Source organism: Ambystoma mexicanum, chromosome 11, assembly GCF_040938575.1.
Source record: "Ambystoma mexicanum isolate Mex_15411 chromosome 11, UKY_AmexF1_1, whole genome shotgun sequence".
Lineage (NCBI taxonomy): Eukaryota > Metazoa > Chordata > Amphibia > Caudata > Ambystomatidae > Ambystoma > Ambystoma mexicanum.
The window spans coordinates 711,334,886-711,358,760 of record NC_090934.1 but is presented as its reverse complement, the minus strand read 5'-3'; the positions used below and the strand labels follow the sequence as shown (position 1 = coordinate 711,358,760).

The following is a 23,875-nucleotide window of genomic DNA, read 5'->3' as shown; positions in this document are numbered from 1 at the left end:
AAAGCATGTGATCCTGGAGTACAATACAGAAGGGGCACAAAGGGGGTAGCAATTGGCTACTGCCTATAGGAAAATATATTGCAAAACCTCAACAAGGCATGACATACCATGATGCCACACCAGACTCCTGATGTAAATAAGGGGTTCAGTGTTTCATGATGGAAAGTGGGAATGGGGATGATGCAGTGTCACGCAAAGGGGCTGGTAGGATTTGAAGAGAGGGTAGTAAACAAAATAAATGATGAATGCAGGGTAATATGGGACATGAATGTGCATGCCTTGACATGGATGGATGAGAAACACTTTACAGTGTCCATAAAGCCACTTACACAGCATTCTTTATGTTTCAGAGTGACAGGGACTACCATACTGGGAATGAATGCTGGCTGCGAGAGGATGGTGAGCATCCCGACATTACAGAAAGGGACAGCAGCAGTGATGGACTTCTGGTGGGTGTGTGGATCCAAAGCTTATGTCTATCTGCCTCCAGAATGGGGTGGGGTATGCCTTCTTGTGACCCTCCACAACCCTTTCAATGAACGTTCTACAAAATGGCAGAAGACTAAGGAAGAAGGGCAGAAGGAGGTGAGAGACAAGCAATGGAAAGTGACGAAGAAGAAAAGCAACAGCAATAATATATCTGCTAATCAGCTCAGAGTTTGGATGCAAACCCCAGCATTTAAGACCTTTTGACAAAGCATCAATTTTATTCTCGGCCATCCTACTCCTTGGGGTACAAGCAGCCGCTAATGCCAAATGGCTGCAGATTACCTGCCACAAGGTCCTACAGTTGGCGAATGCCACCGAAAAAGGACTAAACGCAATGTGAGAAGAGCTATGTGCCCTGTGCCTGGTGGCCCTACAGAACACCTTTGTTCTTGATTCAATTACTGCAATGGAGGGCAGGGACTGCCACAAAATCAGAAGCAGCTGTTGCACAGCAATACACGCTAACGATGCTGCCAATGGAATTCTTACAGAGACTGTCCAGGAGATACTTACACTGCATGAAAAAATTGTAAAAGAAACACACAATAGCACCTTGGACAGTTGACTGGACTCCCTTTTTGCCTGGGTGTCAGAGTGGCTAGTGGCTATATCCAAAATAACAGTCCCTGTGCTTGTCATGATGCTCGTTGCCTTCTGCATCACCCTATGGATCATCAAACAATTAAAATGTTGCAAAGGAAAAGTATGGTGTATATAATGTCTGCTAATAAATCAGGTGATGAAGATAGAGAATTAGAAAGGCAACCACCCATGGTGATTAGGGGGAGGATGGAGTGTGTGTGTGGTTTTTACAGCACCCCCACCAAATGCAGAAGACTATGATCCTTTTTGGGTAGCATGCTCCCTAGATGGACAGGATTGTTTAATAATTGGGGTCACACTGGAAGGGTACGAGGAACAAGAAGGGGACTTGGACAAGGTTAACACGGTTATGGATGCCCAAGGACCACGGTAGGGAAATGATGAGGAAGGAATGTTGATCGAAGCATAGATCTAAGGGGGGAAAGTAAAGAAGGTGCTGATTCAGTGACGGACAGGGGGGCATACCTACCAATTGAGGGAAAAGGGGGGGTGGTCTGGGAGACCCTCTAGCGGGGAAACAAGAGGGCTACAAGGAGCTGTAGCAAGCCACAAGGGCTAGGTGTGGAGAGGATCAAGAGGGGACATTTTGTACATAACCTACCATGGACACAAGGGATATAGTTCCACAAATGTGAGAAAGGCAAAGCTGATGGTAAGGGCTCTCTATTGGGGCACCGCAGGTGGGCTACACCTCATAGGCCCACTTTGAGCACATGGCCCATGCACCTTGGCTGGGGGGGTGAATTCAGCTGCTCATCTCCAGCAGACCACAGTTGCTGGACACAGCATCAAGTGATGTAATCTAGGTCAGTGAGCCAGTCCTACGCTACTCGTGGGAGCTGGGGAATTCAACCTGACCCAGAGAGGCCCTCACATGGCACCAAGGCGGTTTCAAATAACCCCTTGGCCAGCAGGCATCGAACGAGGAGGTGAAATGGAGGGGCACTCCAAGAAGAGCCAATCAGGTGGTACGTTTTTGGTGTCCCTGGAAAGTAACAAGCCCACAGAATGTTCACAACAGTGTTTCCAAAGTCACTATCTTGCAGGTGCCATGCAAATGTCTCCCTTCCCACTAGTTCATCGTGTCTCGTGTTCCTTCCTTTCTGGTGCTGACCAATGGCGGATGAATAAAGACCCGTAGGTCAGTACAATTATGTTATTTCTAATTGCAAAGTGTTTGTAGGAAGCAATGTGGTGCCACACGGGGAGGAGATGGTCTGAAAGGGGGTAGGTCTGTTCACTCAAGTCATGATTAACTAATGTATGTCTAGCTATAGGTGTATGACATAGCTTAACCAGTAAGCTTCTTGGGAACCGAGAAGACGTGAAGTCTGATGCACAGCTGTTTCTAATTGTGCAAACATTATATTAGTGGTAAAAAACTGTTGTCTGTTCTAAGCCAGTTTGTCAGTTCCTATCAATCAGTTCTGTCCCACTGTGTCGTTTAATATGTGCTCGCCCACCCCCAGCACGAACGCAATGGGAAAGAGACCTTGGCGTGGCAATAGATGATAGGAGATGGACCAAGATGTGTATCCGAGCCCATCGCTCAACTACGTCCCTCCAATACAGACACCAGGCATTAAAGGTCCTACATAGGTGGCACTATCCCCCCCAGAGAATATCCAGAATGCTCCCAGGCTATGACCCACACTGCTGGAAATGTCGAAACACCACTGGAGACTACATACATATGTGGTGGTCATGCCCCAGGGTACAGATGTATTGGGGTGAGGTCCTATCCTGGATCAGGGCAGTTGATGGGATAGACAGACCCCTTTGCCCCTGGTTACTCCTCTTTGGGATTGAGGTTGGGGACGACCAGGAGGACACTCAGGGCCACATGCTCCAGGTCATGCTCGTGGCGGCCAGGTGTTGCCTGGCCCAAAAATGGAAAAACCCAAACATGCTACAGGAAAAGGAATGGGTCACCAAGGTCCGAGCGATTTATGACATGGAGTTCTTTACGCACGTTCTTGATGAATCTAAAACCAACATCGGAGAACTCTGGCTTCCATTTTTTGAAAGATACGAGTGCAGTGCATAAGGGGCCCAGTCCTCACGGTGGACCCGGTTCTGTCCTTTAGACATTGTGAAACTGTAAAGTCGGGGACTCCAAAGGCACCCATTAACTGGGACATGCTTTCTCCCCCCCACAAGGGGGTCCTAATAGGTTGAGCCCAAGGACAAGTGTCCAAAATGTGCCCATCACCTGTGCTCTGGGACTGTGCATTGTGTTCCGAAGTGTTCAATCAAGATTCTTCTTTGATTAAACGGCTAGGGGGGTGGAGGGGGGATGAAAGGGTTATTGGTGGGTACGCTTTCTATAAATGTAATTTTGTTTTTTGGTGCAATGTCTGCAATAATAACCTACAAAATGTCAATAAAAACATATTTTCAAAAAAAAATGTGCTCGCCCAGCTGTAAAAAAACAGTGTTACTTCTTGCCCAGATTGCGCTCCTTTTTGGAATACTGGTGGTACCTTATTTATTGCATGCCCTGTAGAACCCCAAATACAATTCCATGATCCTGATTGCTCCATATTGAGCCAGGAGGATGTGGTATCTGGACCATTAGGAAATGTTCATCTGTCTTCCAGTTCGTCATCCACAAAGAGAGGACCTCTTCTCGCAAGAGGGGGAATTGCATTCTTCACCCAGAAATCAGGACACTCAATTTTCACGGTTTCTGAGAGGTTAAGATACAAAGATTTGGACCTTTCTGAACGACGTGATGGAGATGTTGCTTTCGGCCAAAAGGCAAGCCACAAAATCTCTATACTGCTGCTGTTGGAACAGGTTCTGCAGCTGGAGATAAAGAAATTGGCCCATTCCCTTGTGACACACCATCTGTATTGTCCTTCCAGCTATACAAGCACCTGGATACTGCCCGTGGGTGGTGGTGGTACGTGGTATGAATCAACATAACTTAACATAACATATTTACACATTTCTATGGCCCAGGGACTACTTCAAGATCCCTATTGTCATTCAATCTTTGAAAGGGTTGTCTATTATCTTCCCACTGGTTCCCTTTATTGTGCCGGTTTGGGATCTTAACCTAGTCTTCTGCTTCCTGGTGGGCACTCCTTTTGAGCCTTTGCATTCCAGTCCTTTTAGGATCCTTTCTTTGAAAACTGTTTTTGAAAGCCATTGCCGCTGCTCACAGGTTGAGCAAGCTTCAAGCTTTGTCATCGAAGCCATCATTTACAATCTTTTATAATGACAAAGTCGTTTTGAGGGTCCACCTTGCTTTATATCCTCCTCCACATCAATCTAAAGAGGAGAGAAGACTCCACAGACTGGACCCTAAGAGAGTGTTACATTTTAATATTAATAGTCTCTCTAAATTGAGACAGGATGATCAACATTTTGTTGGCTATTCAGGCCATAGGATGGAACAGGCAGTTACAAAACAAACACTGTCTTGTTGGACTATCCTGTGTATTTCTGAATGCTACAATCTAGCTGAAAATGAAATTCCTGAAGGCCTAAGGGCACATACAACTAGAGGAATAACAACTTACTCTGCTCATCAGAGGGAGGTGCTGGGGCAAGATATTTGCAATGATGTTACCTTGTTTTTGTTGCATACCTTCACAAAGCAATATTGCTTGTATTCCCTATCGGGCCAGGATACCAGATTTGGGAGGGCTGTATTACATAGTGTGAATCTGAAATACATTCTCCCTTTCCCACCTCCTACAAAGCCCTCCTATAGGAGTCAATCAAAAAAGAGGAATACGTGGGATGACACAATTCATTCGAACAACAAATTACTTACCCCTGATAACGTTCTTTCGACTGGATGTTCCTCCCACATACTCTTCATCACCACTCCCATCTTACCTTTCTTTCATTAGAGAATTTCCGTGATTTACACCTTCCTTTCTGTTAATGCTCATGCCTTGCTCATCTTCAAGACCGCTGTGCTGCTGAGAGGAAAAACATGAACTCAGGCAAAGGGTGCAGTGCGTGCCATTTATACTGATGCAGACATCATTCTTGAGAGTGGACGGAGGCTGTCGATGTACACAAGGTTGTCGATGGCGATGCACAGTGCCCTCTGCTGTGAAAAGTTTCCGAGCTGTGAGCAGGATATCAGAGTATATCAAAGATGAAGAATACATGGATCGAACATCCAGTCGAAAGAACATTACCAGGGGTACATAATTTGTTCTTCTGCTGCTGGGTCTGCTAACAAAATGGGTCCCAAAGAAATGTGCTGCCCATGCCTTGAATTTAGCCACACCCCTTCTCTAATTCAGTGTTCCCATAGGAGAATGACCAGAGGTCGCAAGGGATTGGCATGGGGTCTCAAGCAAACAGCCAGGGTCACAGACAGAACCTTTAGTGACACCTAAATGATGTCTCTGAAAATGCCTCCTACATCTGTAATAAAATATTTTTTTTTAGTACCCCATTTAATGGACTTGAAGATGTAGGTCGAAGGAAGAGGTCAGTCATGCCTGGATTTGAACTTGCGAAGTGCAGGCTTGGCTTGCCCAATGCTAGAAGCGATCACGTAACCCATGACCTATCCACCAGAAAACATTGCCACCTTTTGTAAGTAAGCAAATCGATTTAAAACTGCACTCCTCCAAGAGACCCATGTCCTTCCTGGCCAACCCAAGGGGGAAAAAAGAGAAACCTACATGTAGCCCAACGGGTCCAGGACAGTAGCCCAAATATAGCCCAACTCCCCCGTCTCCCTGAAAAGAAAGATCACTCCGAGGCCCCAGCTTTGAAAGTGACACAGACATGGTACATGTTAAAGTACTCCTGATTGGTAGAAACTTAAATGATACACTATGGGATTCTATCAACATAACAGAAAAAGAAATAACAATGAATGTGCTGGTTGATTATGCTGCAGCATTTTCATTTGTTATGCCAACCACAGAGTCAGCTTTCTGGCGCCGTTTACTTCTCTATAACAATGGCGTTGGTGATATTTTGGTGGCTATGCCACCACAATGCAGAAACATCCAAAATATAGCAGCATTGTGTTAACGGGTAAGGGCTTAATTGAACACATTGGGACACATTACGAGTTTGGAGGTAGCCATGCCGTTTTAGCGGCATGGCTACCTCCAAACTCGGGTCTGGGTCCCGCAAAAGGGGATTTACTGGGCCATTCCGACCTTGGAGGGCCCAGTAATTCCCTTTCGCGGGACACGGACGTCCCCATTCCCATTTGAGCCCCCATAGGGCTCAATGGAAATGGGGAGAATGCTTACAACGGGCCCGTTAATGACGGGCCCGTTGTTAGCATCTTGTACTGCTAGCGGGTCCCGCTTTGCACGTCTGGTCTGGCCAGGCGTCCTGAGCGGGTCCCGCTGCAGAACTCGTAATGTGGCAGTCTGGAATGAACGGTGCCGGTCCCTTACCGGCACCGTTCATTCCGTGGCCGCCACAGTTGTAATGAGGCCCATTGTTTTGTGTTTTTTCTAATTCCTAAAACTGCTAAATAAATATTGAGTGGACAGTCTTAGCAGCGACGGGTTGATAGAACACAAGTGAAGTGTTTTATGTCATACTGTAAGTGTTGTGGAGCTGCAAATCAAGTGAATTGGTGAACGAACCTACAGGCAGCTGATAAAGAAGAAAAGGGAGGTAGTCATTAGGGACTGTTAATTGCTTTTGTTCATGTATTTTGAATTAATGGATAAAGAGCTGCAGCACTCCATATGACTGCAAACTATGTGTGTAATGAAAAACAAACATTAGAACAATTCTAAGATTAAAAGCTTTGAAATGTTCTTTACTGTCTTTTTTCGTGCAGCTGTTAACCTTAACATATTTCACAAGGCTCTATATTAACTTGCTGTAGACCCTGGGTGCACAACTGGTTTAGATGGACGGCCGAATGGACCAGACCAGTCTCGTGCAGTAGGCAGGAGTATCCATGAGGGCGAACAGCTGATAGGAGGGGGGCAGTGAGCAAATATGAGTAAGAACAAAAACAGGGGTTTTGATCCTTACTCCATATTTATTGTTCTATTTTATATCCATAACCTGTGTCATACATTGCCGTGTACCAGCATTACCACTTCCATATAATTATGTTATGTTATGGGACCGAAATCATGTTTTTATTCTGTGTGTCCAGAGGTAAAGACTGAATGTGCACCAGAAAGGCTTCAAACGTCTGACATGAGAGAGAGAACAATAGGGAGATAAGGAGAGAGAGAAGCAGACAAAAGAGAGAAAGTGAGGGAGTGAGAAATAGAGACAGAGAGATAATGTCCTGAGAGGCCACATCCGTCCCGTGGGACATATGCAGTGCACCACTTCTGCAGACCCTCTCTTGTCTTAAAATGAATATAAAGTTGATAATGTAATATTTTTAGTTAATACATTCAAGCTGCAAAATGCGACTTACTTAGACTCATTAGGCCTGTTGACAGTATCTATTTGTTTCTGCCTTCCACCTCCAATTCTGTTTGTGACCCCAGATGTGTCCCCAGTATTGCTTTTCTGGGGGCATGTGGCTTCTAAGTGGGAAGGTTTGGATCTCTGTTGGTAAATGATAGTCAGGCGGAGCTTTCAACTGTTTTTGATTAGTTGGTCTAAGAGGTGTGAGAGAATGGTTATGGGGAGACGGTTGCATTAGCAAATCAACATTGATCTGTGCTAAGGTAAAGGATGGTTTCCTGCACTAGCTGTACTTTGAAATACACTAGAGGGTCGGTGGACAACCTGACATTGCAAATGTCTATGGAGGTAGAGGAAGGGGAAGCAGTGCTTTCCTCATTCTGCTGTACTCCGAGACCCCCGGCCGGCCCATGGAACGAGGTTTGCTCAGAGGTACTTTAAGATGAGATAGCTGCACCCTTGAGATGGATGGGGGTGCAGATGCATTACTCCAACACCAATCAATAAGGACAACTCAATGGTTTGGCAAAGGGAGTCTGTTTAATGACAAGTACAGAAAACGGGGAGTTATGGATATCAGCAGTGATGCGATCATCCTTCTCGCTTCAACTCAAACGAACTTCATACAAGTTGTAACAATATACTCAAAAATCGTCATCATTGACGTGTAACACTCAAAAGTTAACATGCAATTCTATTGGGTAGGAAAAGGTAATTTTACTATAGGTACTATATCTGTATATGGTAACAGAGTGAGAGGATTGGGTAAACACTATCAGGTGGGCGTCTAAGCCCTTCCTTCAGAAATAACTACTGTAGATGTCACTAAAAGTACAACGTTCCATTGGTTCTACTAACTATAGGACCCTAGATTATTTGGTCCATTGTGATTGGGTTGGCACCAACCCCATTCATACTTTTCCACTTCGCTTAGCAGCATGCAGAATGGTTGGCCAGGTGCTGGGTGCCCCTTAGTTACCCGGCCTTCCTCCAATTATGGTTACAAACAATCATCACTTTAGTAGCCATGTGTCAATTAGTTCACTGTGGTTGGCCTCGAGACTGCATCTTCTGTCTGGAAAAGTTCTGATATCTCCACCTGGTCAGGTGCCAAGCGTAGGTGTGAACCCTCGCTTCTTCTTGCTCGGCTGGTCATGTGATTCCTACACCGTGACTTTGTCTCTTTTCTCTAAATGTGTGTATTTGAATCTCATTTAGCCCACCACCTGCCTTCGTCTTCTTATCTCGACCTTTCAGTGGCAGGATATTGGGCCTCATTCCGAGTAGGGCGCAACGGGATACCGGGCACCGTTAAGGACATTTGTGCCGGTAATCCCTTTGCGCCCTACTCCAAGTTCCTTTAGAGGGTCCCGCAATGGGCACCTGGTTTTACCTGGTAACCTTTAGCGGGAGCCGCTAAGGGACCAGAGAGCTAATAACGGTACCGCAAATTGCGGTACCGTTATTAGCTACTTCCCCATTCCCATTGAGCCCTATGGGGGCTGAAATGGGAATGGCAAATGTTTTTTTCAATGGGGACTTACCGGTCCCTCCAAGGTCGGAATGGACCGGTAAGTCCCCATTGAACCAGGGCGGACTTGGTACCGTTATGGGAGGTAGTCCTAGTGCAAATAGCGCCATGATTACCTCCATACTCGGTCTGAGGCCCATTCTGTTCTCAGTTTCAATTAGATGTAGCTACTGTTTGCCTCTTTTATTAGTATGACCTTGGCTTTCCTGGTACTAGTTGCCTCTGCTGAGTTTCGTTTCAGCCGTCTCTTCTCATTTGGCTAAATATAAATCTTTCTCATTTGGCCTTTAGTAACCTGGGTTGATTCTGCTTCTTGTGCAAAGTAGAAATACACTTATAATACTGTGCTTCGTTTTGAGGTAGATTATGTATAATGGGGCTTGCCGCACTATTCTTCTACTATGCATAGCAAGCCGCACTGTTTTCTTAGCTTTCTTGTGGTTCCAAGCATATTTACAGGTGTAAACTGGTCAAATGTCTTCATCTTGCTTACAGCTTTAAAGTTCTTTGCATTTCGACATCGTCCTTTCACTTTAGGTTCACAATATCGTTATTCATGGCATTTCGTCTCTTTGCATCATTCTCTGGTTGTCATTTCTTCTATCTGCAAGTCAGTCCGGGTCCTTGTGACGTCACCATTCGTCTTCCATTAAGACCTTTTTGGTTTCTTCTGGGACTGTACTTAGGAAATCTTCATTTTGTTTCATTTGTTGATAGGGTTTTCCTAATGGATACCTTTCTGTCCATGGTTTTCTTGGTATTGGTACTTCAATAGGTGCAGTTCTTCTGATAGTCACTGGGCAGAGCCCTACTGCGGCTCTCTGCTGGTTTATTTGCTCATCATACATCACTTATTTTGGCGTGAACATTCCTGGTACTTCCAAATGGGCAACTGGAGATTCATCGACCACTTTAACTTCTGTCTTTGGACTCATCTTACTCGGTTCTTCTGTATTCATCTTCACTCCATTGCCTGGGTTAATTCCATCTTCATCTTCTGGATCTATACATGGTGGTTTGAAGAAGTGTCTCTTTGGAGTCCATATCTTTATCACTCCTTTCAGGCTTCCTGCGGTCCTTACATGTTCGTCTTTATTCCATGTCATTAGTTGACATTGTCCATTTGGGCTGCAGTAAACCCATCTTCCCACATAGTTTCGATGTTGGTAGAGAAACTTTGTTCCCTCTGGTGCGTGAATGCTGGCTTTCACAAGTCTCTTATTTCTTCATTAGTCAGGTCTTTAGGCTTCCATCCTGGCTTGACATCAATCATGATCTTCATCCCTATGGTTTTTTTTCACAGTCTTCTGGCATTGAGAGATTATTATCTTTATAACACAAAAGCCTAGTAATATCATCAATAGCAGGGCTCCCAGGAACTTGAATGCATCTGCCATCCATTGTGGGACCCATGAGAATAGTAATCCAAACCAGCTGTCATCATCCACTTCGTCAGTTTCATCAATCATCGGGTTCTGCAGTTTTGTCAGCATACCTATGGCTTCTGTTAAAGTTCCATTTTCCTCATCGTGAGAAGGTATAAAATGTGCAACATGATTCTCCGATTTTTGCATAAACTCCTCCATCCATTGATGTGATCATGTCAAGCACATATCTGTTCTGGAGAGTCATCAGTCAGATGGCTCTTAACTCTTTCTTAATCGCATTGAATCCTTTTATTGTCGTGTTGATGGTCTGCAGTAACTCCCATCTGGTTATCTGCAACCATTTAGTATTTGCTCCAACTTGGAATCTTGGCATGAAAATAGTTGTGAATGCTGATGAGGTGAGGCTGAACAGCCTTTGATCATATGGGATTGCATGAAAGGTTTCTTCTGATTTGGCAGAGAAGTAATTCTCTCTCTTCATCCGAGTTAGCAGTTCCACAGATCTCCTTTTCCTCAGGTGAGCATCTGCTTTTGGGAAACTGTCAATGTTCAGGTCACTTTTCGGGATCACCAATGCTGGAACGTAGATGTTCACTATTGTGCATATACCTCCCCAGTTTTTCGGCAGTCTGATGTATGCTTTGGATCCACATGCCCAATAACGATCCATAATTACTGCAGTTCCGTGCACCATTTCTGGAGCATCAACAACTCGAACACAGTTCTGGTTCTCTGCCATTTTTCTTGTGCCATTATTCCTGAAGCAGAATTTTGGGTTTTCTAGTGGCACTATCTGTAAGGGTTCTCCTCTGTCTTCGACCCATATCAGTAGTTTTGCAACCTTTGGCCATACTGGCTTGCATCCATTCTGTACGATGTCGATGGTGCCTTGGTAACGACCAGTGACCATCCAGGCTCTACATATTACTACTCCTTTCTCCCATCCGTCTGGTGAAAGCACTGTTCCCCAAATCTGTATTTGTCCTCTGTTCTTCCAACTTTGAGCCTCTTCTGGAGTTTTTCCTTGGACATTTAGCTCCGGGTTCACTTCCCATCTGATTTCTGCTCCTTTAACTCCAGGCTTCTCGTATCGGATTACATGGTTCCTAGTATGAGCTCTATTTCTTGTCTTAATGTCTTGAACATAATCATCTTCATCGGGATAGGCTGTTTCAGTTGCCCATATTAGGGAAGCATCACTGCCCATGAATTGGCCTCTAGTTTTGTACATGGCTACGTGTAAAAGACAGTGTGCTGTTTGGACATCAATTTCTACAGCTACAAAGATCTTGGACTTCCCCATGCTGTATGGTAGGAGTGCACAAACAAAGCATTCCCCTTCTGAATTTCGTCTTCCAACTTCTTTCATGTGCTGGTACCAAATGTTGTTTCCCAAATGTGCTTTGCTATCCAGGTAATCGTTTAGTTCGTTGTCATCTCCATACATACTCCTCTTGATTCTTAAGGTTTTCATGTAGTTTGCTATTACTACATCCCTGAATGCATCTGTATGGCTCTTTCTTGCTGAAGCATTCTCAGGTATCCCGGTCCATGGTGAAGGCCTCCTCATTTGCGGCATTTGACTGGAGGAAAGTCTGGCAATTCTTTCTATTTCCTCTTGCCTCTTCCTGGCTCTGGCTAATGACGGCCAGATGGATTCTGCTATCAGCTGTGCTCGTGTGATTTTCTTTGAGTGTGTCTTCATCTCCATTAGTGTCATCTCAGGGGTGTTCATTGCTGTCATTTCTGTTGGTTTCTTCTCCAATTTCTCTTGTCTTTCCACTATGTCTGCTTCCCTCATTTGGCTCTTCACTTTACTCAGAGTAATATTTCTCATAGTAGGCAGTCTTTTCTTTTCCCATGCTTTGGATTGTGGTCCTGCAGTCATTGATATTAGGCCTGTTGCATGTGCATTCCGTGTGTGCATGCGTGTGGTTGTCAGTAACCTTTTTTCATTCATTCATAACCGACCCTGTCTCCAGCTTTTCAATTCATCTGTTACCACAAGTGTGTGTGTTTATTGCTGACCACATCCATCTCAAGTTCATTCATTCTACCATCAGATCTTCTAGGGACTGGAATGACTATGTAAGGTCTGGGTATTTTCGTGGGTTTCATGCGTACATCAGGTGGGTGCACTGGAATTGGAACGCTTTGTGCACCAATGAAAAATGCAGTTCTGATTGTTAATGACAGTAAAACAATGATGAATATAATACACAAATACATTATGCCCCTGTATGTTAGGCGGCAGCATTTACTTCCAGAGAAATAGGGACGTTGTTCCTCCTGCGGGAGGACGAGGTTGCTGCTCTGGATCCCCATCTCCATCATTCGCCAAAATGTTAATTTGTACGATACTCCTTTAGACAATATTGTCTTTCGGATTCTTTGTTGTGTGTTTCAGGTGTTACTCAATTGTCCCCCCTCCTGTGAATAATTAATTGTCTATTATCTCAGGATACAGTTCTTTTACTAAAATATGGCAAGTGTCAAAATTAAGTGATAATTCAGCAAGTCTCTTTACTGTGCATGTTCAAAGTATGTCAGCTCCCAGTCCATGCCCCTGATTTGCTTCAGTCCCAAAGACGTGTTGGAAAATAAGAAAGGAAATCTCTGGCAATGCTCTCTCGATCTGTCTCTCGGCGGAAAGCTTATAGAATCTCCTCAGATAGTTCTGCTGATGGTTAGAGAGTTCCACTTGCAGTACTATTCCATGCAAGTGCATGCCCATTTGTGCAATATTTGCTGGGTCTCTGATAAATGTGAGGACGTCAACATTGATCGGTCTCCCCACTAGCTCTGGGAAATCAGTGACTAAACAAAAGAGAACGTTGTGGGCCAATCTACTGTCTTCTGGTGACAGGGACATCTGTCCCGTTTTGCTGAAGTTCAGGACTGTATGCTTTCACTTCAATGTAAACAATGTCTGCACTGTCCATTTGCGTGGAGTGCAACTAAGATCACAATGTTATTTAGGAGTGTCACCAAGAGACTGTATGCAAAACAAAGGGTTTATAGCACGCTTGAAATTCAAGGAAAACACTTAAGTTGCAAGGACGCTAAGGTGAGCAATGCATTGTAACAAAACCCTTGATATTCAAGGAAAAAATGTTAGTTACAGGGATGGTAATATGAGATTTTAACGCAACAAAACCCCCGAAATTCCGTTAAAGCCAACTTAACTTTGCGCCCCCTGTTGCGCAGCCTATGACCACAATGATGAGATCACAGATCACATCACTGATGACCTCACTAATTAGATGTTCTATCAGGTCACTGTTGACATCACAGATCGCATCACTGATGACATCACTGGTGACAAAAGTAATGACATTATATGTAACAGTTTTGCTTTTCTTGAATGTGTTAATTTTTCTAATGTTATCTAAGTAGACAGTTTAAAGTACAATTAGTACCTGACAAGGGATAACCAGATTGTTACAAACTATCTGATTGGCCTATCACCGGGTCCTTAGCATCCTGACAAGGCACCGGTCACTGCTGCTTCCCTCAGTGTTCGTTCTGCGAGTGCCTTTCATGGAAAGGGAGAAGGCACCTTTTCTTTGTTTATATATAATCAGTAAAGTGTACAAATAGAAAATGGACTAGTAATAAATATGAGAACTTATATCTTTTCTGGGTTGACTAGATATAGGTGGTTGTGTGCCATCCAGAGGTAGATTTTCTGAATGTGTTCAGTGATATTGAAAGACAGTGGAGAGTTGCTGGAAAGCTTTATGATTAGTTGTGTGTCATTACCATACCAGTTATACCAAGAGAGATTAGGTGGTCGTTAGAAGGAGGGGAGCGCTGAAAGACAAACATTGAAAAGAAGAGGGGGAAGAGAGAAGCATTGGGAGAACCCAAAGAGGCCTTCCTTAAAGTCCATTTGCAAAGGTTCCACGATGATGCAATGTGAAGTTCTTTTACAAAACAAAACATGTGCTATAGTGCCAAATCTATAATTCCTAATTCAGTGACATTGTTAGCATAAAGCCAGAGGATTCTTCAGAGATGGGCTTCAAAGCGTGTTCTAATGCTCTGAGTGCAGACATTCTGACATACACGTACAAGTCACAGAAATGCCTTGTCTTCCTTTTCACATGTCACTGTAAATGTATTATTAAAAAACGTAAAAGAATTAACCAACTCAGTACATGTCCCATAATGCACAAGTCCATATATTTTCCGTGTGGATGTTTCGCCAAGAGAACACTGCTTTTACAGAAGTTATTCCTTTACAAAATGTTTTCCTCACCAAAGGTTGTTTTCGTCTATACAGTGGAAAATAGTACATTTCAAGTTTGGGCTATTAGGTGGCAGTAGTACATTTCTAATTTGGGCTATTAGGTGGCAGTAGTACATTTCTAGTTTGGGCTATTAGGTGGCGGTAGTACATTTCAAGTTTGGGCTATTAGGTGGCAGTAGTACATTTCTAGTTTGGGCTATTAGGTGGCAGTAGTACATTTCTAGTTTTGGCTATTAGGTGGCGGTAGTACATTTCTAGTTTGGGCTATTAGGGGGCAGTAGTACATTTCTAGTTTGGGCTATTAGGTGGCAGTAATACATTTCTAGTTTGAGCTATTAGGTGGCAGTAGTACATTTCTAGTTTGGGCTATTAGGTGGCAGTAGTACATTTCTAGTTTGGGCCATTAGGTGGCAGTAGTACATTTCAAGTTTGGGCTATTAGGTGGCAGTAGTACATTTCTAGTTTGGGCCATTAGGTGGCAGTAATACATTTCTAGTTTGGGCTATTAGGTGGCAGTAGGGCTATTAGGTGGCAGTTTAGCTGAAACTATTTCATTAGAATACAGATAGAGAGGAATGGCACATGAGGAAGCTTTTAGGGGTTGTTTGGTTATTTGCCCACCTATCGACTGCCTCTCGCCATGCTAATCCGTATGGCCATTCCCACCCAGTTCCTGCCCATCCCTGCCCAAAACACCTCCTCATGGGAACTCAAACGTTGCACTCAAAGAGCCTGCCAGTGTCTTTTCAAAGCATTCTTCTGAGGGTTAACGACTTAATTGGGGTCGTAATAAAAATGTCTTGGCCAGGTCTGCCTTCAGCCACTCGATTTCTAAGCACTCTGCACGTCCTGCACTGAAGTCCTGTTAAAAAAAACATTGTCAAGCCAACAGTTTTGACTTGTGCATAAGTATCAGACATTTTCCAGGCACTGCTATTGGATGCCCAGGAACTCGCACCGTTTTGCACCTGCTACCATGAATGGCCAGTTAATGCCACTATGGCAGTGGCTGGCAAGTGCCTTTCACATGCATAAACAAAAGTCCAAACTGTTGGCATTGCCAATGCTTGCTGTGTGGCTGCATTGAGAGTTGTGCAAGCGCTCTCTTTTTCAACAAATCCTACATACACGTTTCTATGAAGATGCGAGACTAAGATTGGGTAACTGGATCACGAGCGTGCCCTCTGTACAGATGTGCTTTTTTTATAAACCCAATCTTTAAATATAACCTTGCATTAGACAAATGATTTCCTGATTTCATCGGTGACATTTCTAAAAGTTTCCCGTTTGTCTTTTTTTCAGATAAGTTTCTAAAGTCTCTGAAGGAGGAAAAAATGCAAGAAATAACAGCAGGCAAACACGTGAAGAAGCAAACTCATTTGCCGTGATGCGCATTTCGATCAATATTGCCATGCTTTGCCATAATACTTATTATTTCTTTAAATCTTTTTTTAAGGCAAGTCTGTTATTTTACTCATGTTTTAATTATTGTAATATAATGTAGGTGAACGTTTAACTGAACCATTCTCGTAGTTTTCTTGTTTGTAGTGCTGTAACCAAAATGAGTGTGGCTGTGCGTTTATTTCACCTAAACATGGAAATAGGATGTAAATGTTAGATTAGGCAGCATTAGAGTATGTTTTGGGAATGATGCATCGCATTGAAAAACAACCACGCAAATAATCAATGCGCTGTCCCTGCTGGACCCAAACTAACAATTGCAAAGTCAGTCACGCTCACATGCGTGTTGTAACCCGCCCTTTGTCGAGCCGTGATTGGCTGATGGGCAATGGAGCAGGAAAGGGTGAGGTTCTCTGATTTTACCCACCTCGTATTCTGGGACAGAAGCACGTGTCCTGCTTACCTTGATTAGAGCTGAGAGTGGGCACGGATGAACACACCTGTCTAATCATTGTTGGGGAACTTATAAATATAAGATTATGCGGCATGCTATCTGTAAGAAGCAATATTCGTCACATGCATGACCTCTTGGCACTGGTTATGGACGGTGCACACTCGTGCAATATACTGCAAGTGTGTCACCCCTCCCCTCCAACGCACTTCTCTGATGGGCAGTATATCCAAAAAATACATGTGTAATTCTGGTGCATGTGTACCCTGAAGGTGGTAGGATTTTGGAACCTTGCATGACATCTTGCTGGGATTGTGTCTTTTCTTCCAATTTGTCAGGTTATGCAACCTTCCATGACCACTTTTTAGAGAGGAATTCTCAGTGTGCGTCTGTTACTTAGATCAGTCAGACAGGTACTGCAATCCGACTGATCACCCAATTGTGATTTGTCAATATGTGCATTTTTCCTCTGGAGGTTGGGTTTTCAAACCTTCCACGACACCTCAGCGTGGTTGGTCAGCACAGGTGTGTTTCTCTCACAACATTATGTTATTACAGCCTGTTTCAACACTTGAGATCAACTGTCAGTCTGGGCCTGCTCCTTGTTTATTTAGTTATTTTTGTATTTGTAGAGCACGCCAAACCCATAGGCATCAGAGCACTTAATAGGTGAGGGAACGGTAATAAGAGGGGTGTGGGGGTGGGTGAGGAAGAGACAGGGAGGTTACAAAGTACAGTATCAGTGATTAGAGACAGCAGTGAGGCACTCCTTGGCCTGGCAAAATGTTGCAGCCTTGCATGACAGTAGAGTGGATTTATCAGTGTGCATCACTTGTATGCACTGGTGTAATGGGGGCCCCGCACCCCCCTGTGGTGTGGTGTCCCCCGCCACCACATGTCCTGGGATGGGGGCCCCCTTGGACAAAACATTTTTTTACTCACTCTGCCTTCATAAAGAAATGATTTCTGTTGCAAGTAACAGAAATAATTTCTTTATGAAGGCAGAGAGGCTACAGATAGAAACTATTCCTTTCTGAAGTCCGAGGGCAACCCCACCCCATGACATAGAAGCTTCTAGGCTGGAGGCCTTCATGTCATGGGGTGGGGGAGTTCTATTAATTAAAAAAAAAATAGTTTCTTTTTGAAGGCACTCTGCCGTCATAAAAACATTATTTCCATTATGGTTCGGTTCTTAACGGAAATCATTTCTTCATGAAATCAGAGTGACTTCAAAAAGAAACCATTTCTTTTTTAAGTAATAGGGCTCCCCTCAACCCCATGACATGTGCGTGTGTGAGTGTATCGTGAAAGGGTGCACACTTAAATGTATAGGTGGTTGCATGTGTGAGTGTGTGGTGAAAGGGTGCACAATTAAATGTATGAGTGGCTGGGTGTGCGCGTCAAGTGTATGGTGAAAGGGTGCACACTTAAATGTATAGTTGCCTGTCTGTGTGAGTGTATGGTGAAAGGGTGCACAATTAAATGTATGGGTGGCTGGGTGTGCGTGCCGAGTGTATGGTGAAGGGTGCACACTTAAATGTATGGGGGGCTGCCTGGGAGTGCCTGAATGAGGAAAGGGTGCACACGTAAATGTATAATTGGCTGTCTATGTGAGTGTATGGTGAAAGGGTGTACACTTACATGTATGGGTGGCTGCCTGGGTGTGTGTGTTGTGTGGTGAAAGGGTGCACTCTTAAATGTATGGGTGGCTGCCTGGGTGTGCCTGTATGGTGAAAGGGTGCACACTTAAATATATGTGTGGCTGCCTGGGTGTGCCTGTATGGTAAAAGGGTACACACCTAAATGTATGGGTGGCTGGGTGTACGTGTGTGTGTATGTTGAATGGTGTGTGTGCTCAGGGGGGCAACAAAACCTACATTTCAGGTAGGGGGAGCTAACCCTTCAAATGTTGGGAGAGGTGCTAACTTTACAGGCGGTGGGGGGGCAAACATATTCGTGTCAGGCATCTAACTTCTTTATGCATTCTAATGAGACTATCTCTGCTAGTGCCGCTTCAATGTTACAAGCAGTTAACTCTCTCCTTTAAGTCTGAAAGCACCCACTTATGGACTGATGTGTCCTTGCTACCCTTCCAATCACTTCCCTGGCATGCGAGTACTAAACCCACATCAAGATTTCAATTGCATAACGAATTATGCATTTGAATGGAGGTACTAACAGTGAAATGCTTTATGTTATGAATTGCTGGGCCTGTGTTAACAGTGAAACCTAGGCACCATTTAGCATCTGTGTCCTGTTCTGTCAGGCAATGGCTATGTAGGTCAGCTTAGTTACCTGTAAGCCTCATCAATCCTAGTTCCACTTTTCCTCATCCCAGTACTTACCTATGAGGCAAGGAGCCTCATACGTAAGCACTGGGACAGGGAAAAGGGGTGTAGAGATAATTCTGGGCTGATAAGCTGATTTTGGGGGTTTGGGCAGTGTGTGGCAGGGAGAGGGGATGTGTGGGGGTGTGGGGTGGGACGGGGATTGTGCTATAAATCATAATGGTCATCAATGTCCAGGCTAAGCAGGCTTACTATGTGGTATTCGTGGCGAGGGGGGCATTTTGGTGCAGCCAGTCTTGTAATTTCTTAGTTTGCCTTCACTTTTGTTTAACTGGGCATCTCTGATAAAGCAGTCCTGCTAAGTGTAATTACCTGTCTAGACTGGCATTTCGGCGCTGCCAGTCTGGTCGTTTCTTACTGCAGCAATGTATATTTTTCTGGGCATCTGTTATAAAATAGCCATGATATGTGTTATTGATTTGACTGGCATTTTGCTGCAACCAGTCTAGGTATGTCTAAATGTGGCACGGTATGCTTTACTGTAATACGTTATTACCTGTCTAGACTGGTCTACATTGCAGCCAGTTGGACATGTTTTCATTGTGGAATGGCATTTTTAATAGCAAAGCATTATATTACCTAAAGCATTAATGGTCCTGTGCACTTTTGGTGACTTGCATGTATTGGATTTTTGGATTGGTGTTACCCTACAAAACACATGCAAATGCTTTGGCCTTTTAGCACATTTTTCTCAGCAAGTGTGCCGTATAATGCATTAAAACACATATTTATATCTTTTGCATAGTGCATTGTGTGGCATACCCCTGCAGCGGCACGTTCATGCGTATTGTGCAAGGAGGGCAATATAGACCAGCCCAGAGTGTGGCGCGAACCGTGATTTGTTGCCGAGTTGGGGGGAGCCCTCATCATTGCTCAAAGGGGGGCCCCCACATTTTGTGTTATGCCGCTGCTTGTATGGGTTAATTGGGTTTGCAATCTCCAACTAAACCCAAGTGTGGTTTGTAAGTGGGGCCAGCTGCCTCATGCTGGTGAGGCTTGCAACCAGTTATGTCTATGGCAATGGTTCTTCAGTGTAGGGATTGGCGAATCAATAATAATATGTTTTATACCATGCCCATTCTGGATTCTGTCCACTTCTAAGCAACACAATGGCCCTCATTACAACCTTGGCGGAGGACCATGGTGCTATTAGCACCATGGTCCATGCCGCTAAGGTTGCAATTCCGCCATGGTGGATGGCGGAATTACCGCCCCATTCCAAGGTGAGTGGGGCGGTAATTCCCCATTCACCAATGGCCCCTTCCCCATTCCCATTTTTGCCCCATAGGGCATAATGGGACTGGGGAAAGGTGATAATTACGGCACCGTAAATTACCGTGCCGTAATTATCGCCAAGGTCCCTTTGCGGCATGGCTTTTAACGGCTGCAAAAAGCAGCCGTTAAAAGCCATCCCGCAAAGGGAACCTTGTAATCAGGCGTTAAGGGTCGGCGCCGTTTACGGCGCCGTAAACCCCTTAACGCCTGAGTCGGAATGAGGGCCAATAACAGTTATTATTACCTATTCTGACTGTACTCAGTTCAAACTCTTTATTTTCACAGAAGCGCCACAAGGGTCACACATTCACCTCATAATAATTTACAGAGATACATAAAACCCATATATAGGTAACATCTGACTCCATCAATTCATCCATTATGTTCTTGAAACATTATAAAACATAACTACAAATCACGAGCAGCCAAATGTGCTATCCTTTGGAAAGCAACTTGCTATCAAAGTGCAAAACTTAGATCACTCCTTACTCGTTATTAACTAGTGTGGTTGTAAATAATTATAGAAACATGAGTTCTATTGGAACATAAAGACCAATCCCCATAGAGCAGGTGAATTGACCCGCCCTGACAACAAATAACTCAGTGCTACAATCTAAAGTGCCAATGCAAAGGGTCCTGCCATGAAGGCTTACAGGCCCCCATACAGGATTGGGCAGCCTGGCTTCCTGTAAAGGCAGGTTATTGTTATCCATCTGTCCTGTGTACAGGCTGATTCCAGAGATTGTTTCTAATGAACCGTTTGTTGTAATCACGAAACATGTCCATTGTTTATTTAACTTAAGGATACTTCATGGATGCCAATATTCGCAGTCCCTAAAAAGTAATAAACAACTATAGCATATTACTTTCAAAATTCTGATTTAGTAACTCCAAGCAATCTAAAGATATACTTGGGTAGTCTAACTAGGATTTGGGAAATCAGGTCGCCCCAACGCCAAATCACAGTGCTTTCCATTATTCTAAAGCCATTGATTCTGCAGCTACTGTCCCTTTAAAAGAATCGACGGGCAGTGGTCCGGCAGCACCTTCATGCTCGGCTACCCTCACACAAGTGCAGGAATGTCATCTAATGCGAGAAAGAGGGCAACCCAAATGCAAACGCCCCAACTGGCATACCACTAGTAACAGAACGGTGCAGGGAGTCCACCCGGGGGGTGGGGGGATGGGTGCAGGGTTACGATATGATAATCAGACAGAGGATCACCCAAGAGGAGGTAATAGCCAGCCTCAAATCTCAACTGGGAGTCATCCTCAACAGTAGGGCTTTTAGTCCATCCCTGTATAAGCTACCTGAAGAAATGTAGCCGTATTTCCTTTACCAAGGGGGGACGTGGAAGCTGGAAGGCAGGACCAGTCCATAGCAGACAAAGGGAGGACCACCCAAGATGAGGGACAGACCCATTCCAAGTCCCACAGCGGAACTGTAAACAATCCACAGGACAGAGCGCAACAGCCAATCCCCGTCCCAGCGAACGTACCTGAATGAATTCCCTTTAACCCGAGAGAAGCTGGGAGGCAAGGCTAAAGCCCTATAACCTAATGTTGGAAAAGGTTGTAGAAGGAGCTGTAGAGTGGAGACAGAAGACAGGAACTGTTTTGGAGACAGCTGGAGGCGAGAACGGAGGAGGCCCTGGCGGGGGAGAAGAGCATAGGACGCATGAATAGAAGTCCACGGGGCTGAAACTGCTGGTCAGGAGTTAAGGAGTCGTGGAATAAGAGTGCAAATGTGACATGATTGAGGGAGGTGCCCCAAGGGGTGAAGCAGGAGATGGTGGAAGAGACCTATTGCAAAGGTGTAGCCCCCAAGTTAATCCAAAGAAAACACACATGTAATCAAAAATGGAGACCACAACCTGCAAGAAAAATCAGCTTTTATTTGCAATACAGGGAGCAGCAGAAAGTTCTATAGAACTGAACTGAAAAGCACCTCAACACGACCATTCCGGGCTACAATATTTAAGGTGGAAAACCGCAAAATTAGCATATTCTGCAAATGCAATATTAATTATAATTCTGACATTTCAATTGGCTGCTCGTCATCAAGCATTATGATTGGGAATTTCCTTTCTTGTCACTATCAATACCACCCCTTAAACCTAACAAAATTTCATAGCACAAAATGTCGCACTCTGATTGGTTGGCACTCTCTATGGTGCAATTGATAGGAAAGTTCTGCCCTAATTGGACAGTGACACCTGAGACAGCTCAGGTTGTAGCATCCTACTGAGATGGACCAATCATATAGTGAGTGGGAATCAGTGAGGTGAAAACTTTGTTGCATCCCATGAAACACTGCAATCGCTGCCCCATGATTGGCCCTTTGGCCTTCCGCCCCCTGCATCTGCAACTCCCATCTTGTTACACACGTCCAATTCTGGAAATGACCTAGTTATTTTGTCACAATGAATAGCTGAATTAAAAAACATGTTATATCATGCCTAAACATTGTTTTACTCTTTCGCACAATCTTTAGCTGAAGGTCTTTCTGGGGAAGACCAAACAGCATTCGGATTGTGTTCACTCATCCTGCACCCATACATGCAATGGGACTCCCTGGTTGGTGCTGTAGCAAAGCTTACCTTTCAGGGTTTTGCCTTGGATGTGCCGTTTTTGTTTAGGCCATTCAAACAACAAAGGGGGGTAGAGGGATATACAACCCACAAGCATACTCTCTGAGCTAAAGGGATCAACCCTTAATACTTTGAAACACAAAGCTTGTGGTTGTCATTGCTTCCTTGGTTGGGAGATTTCTATTCCGGTACCCTAATAATTCAAGGCATCGACAAAAGCCATTGCTGAGAAACCAATTTCTGCATTAAAAAAATATACATATTTTATTTATCAATTACATAGAAATTATAAGAGCACCATTGGTGTATTATTGTGTCTACCAGGTCTTCTACATTGAAGATCAGAAACACATTCACTGCGGTATATACATAAGCTTTACCCCCTCAACAAGTAAATATGTTACTTCAGTTACGTGCACATAAAAGTGTCTTGTGCTGTGCTAATGTTCACACTGGGCTATACCTCAATATACACATCTCACTCAAACTCATATTCCATTAATTCTGTTTTTCATTCACTTTCACAATATCACTCAACAACCCCACATTGTGCCCAACATGTTTCTTTCCGATCTTGGTGTCTTGTTTTTAATACTCGAAAATTCTTCAGGGGCTGGTGTAAGAGGTTAGTAAAGCATGCAGCACATTTCAGTAAAAATAAAAACAAAACCCATTGGTTACAACTAAAAAAGGTTCTTTTGCAATATCCTTCTCAGGGTTACAATTATATTCTTAGTCCATGGGTTTGTGTTACCCCTTGGTAAGTATACCCTGAAGAGGATCTCCTCTGTTCTGTATCCTGTACCGTGGCTGCCTTGTGTTGTCAAGACCTTGGGGCTGGGTATTACTGGTTGGTTAGGGAAGGAACCGTCTCGCAGTTGCTGAAAAAGGTATCTCCCATTAAGCGAGTCCCAGTACCGAATCCTTCTCAAAAGGAATTTAAAATTCACTTCTTTCCATTTTTGTCCCCATATTTATAATCCCAGAATTGTCTTGATCTGTTTATCACTCAGTGCGGTGGCCAAGAGATTTCATATACTTCAATCTCCTCTCATTTCCTTCTCATGGTGAAGGGTTACGTTTATGGCTGGTGACTTTGTTCCGTCTCTGTTTCCGTAATTAAACGGATTCCAGCAAGACCAGAAAAGCGGGTCCTAACGTACCATAT

The 23,875-nt window shown here is 44.1% G+C and overlaps 1 protein-coding gene across 1 annotated transcript in view; it reads left to right on the top strand.

Moving 5' to 3' along the window:
• C11H11orf91 (chromosome 11 C11orf91 homolog) overlaps positions 1 to 16,148 on the top strand; it is a 356,004-nt gene extending 339,856 nt beyond the window's left edge. The window contains exon 2 of the mRNA XM_069623583.1: positions 15,944 to 16,148. Coding sequence (XP_069479684.1) covers positions 15,944 to 16,029 — 86 coding nt within the window. The 3' untranslated portion in view covers positions 16,030 to 16,148. The remainder of the gene's footprint in view (positions 1 to 15,943) is intronic.
• The last annotated feature ends 7,727 nt before the right edge of the window (positions 16,149 to 23,875 follow it).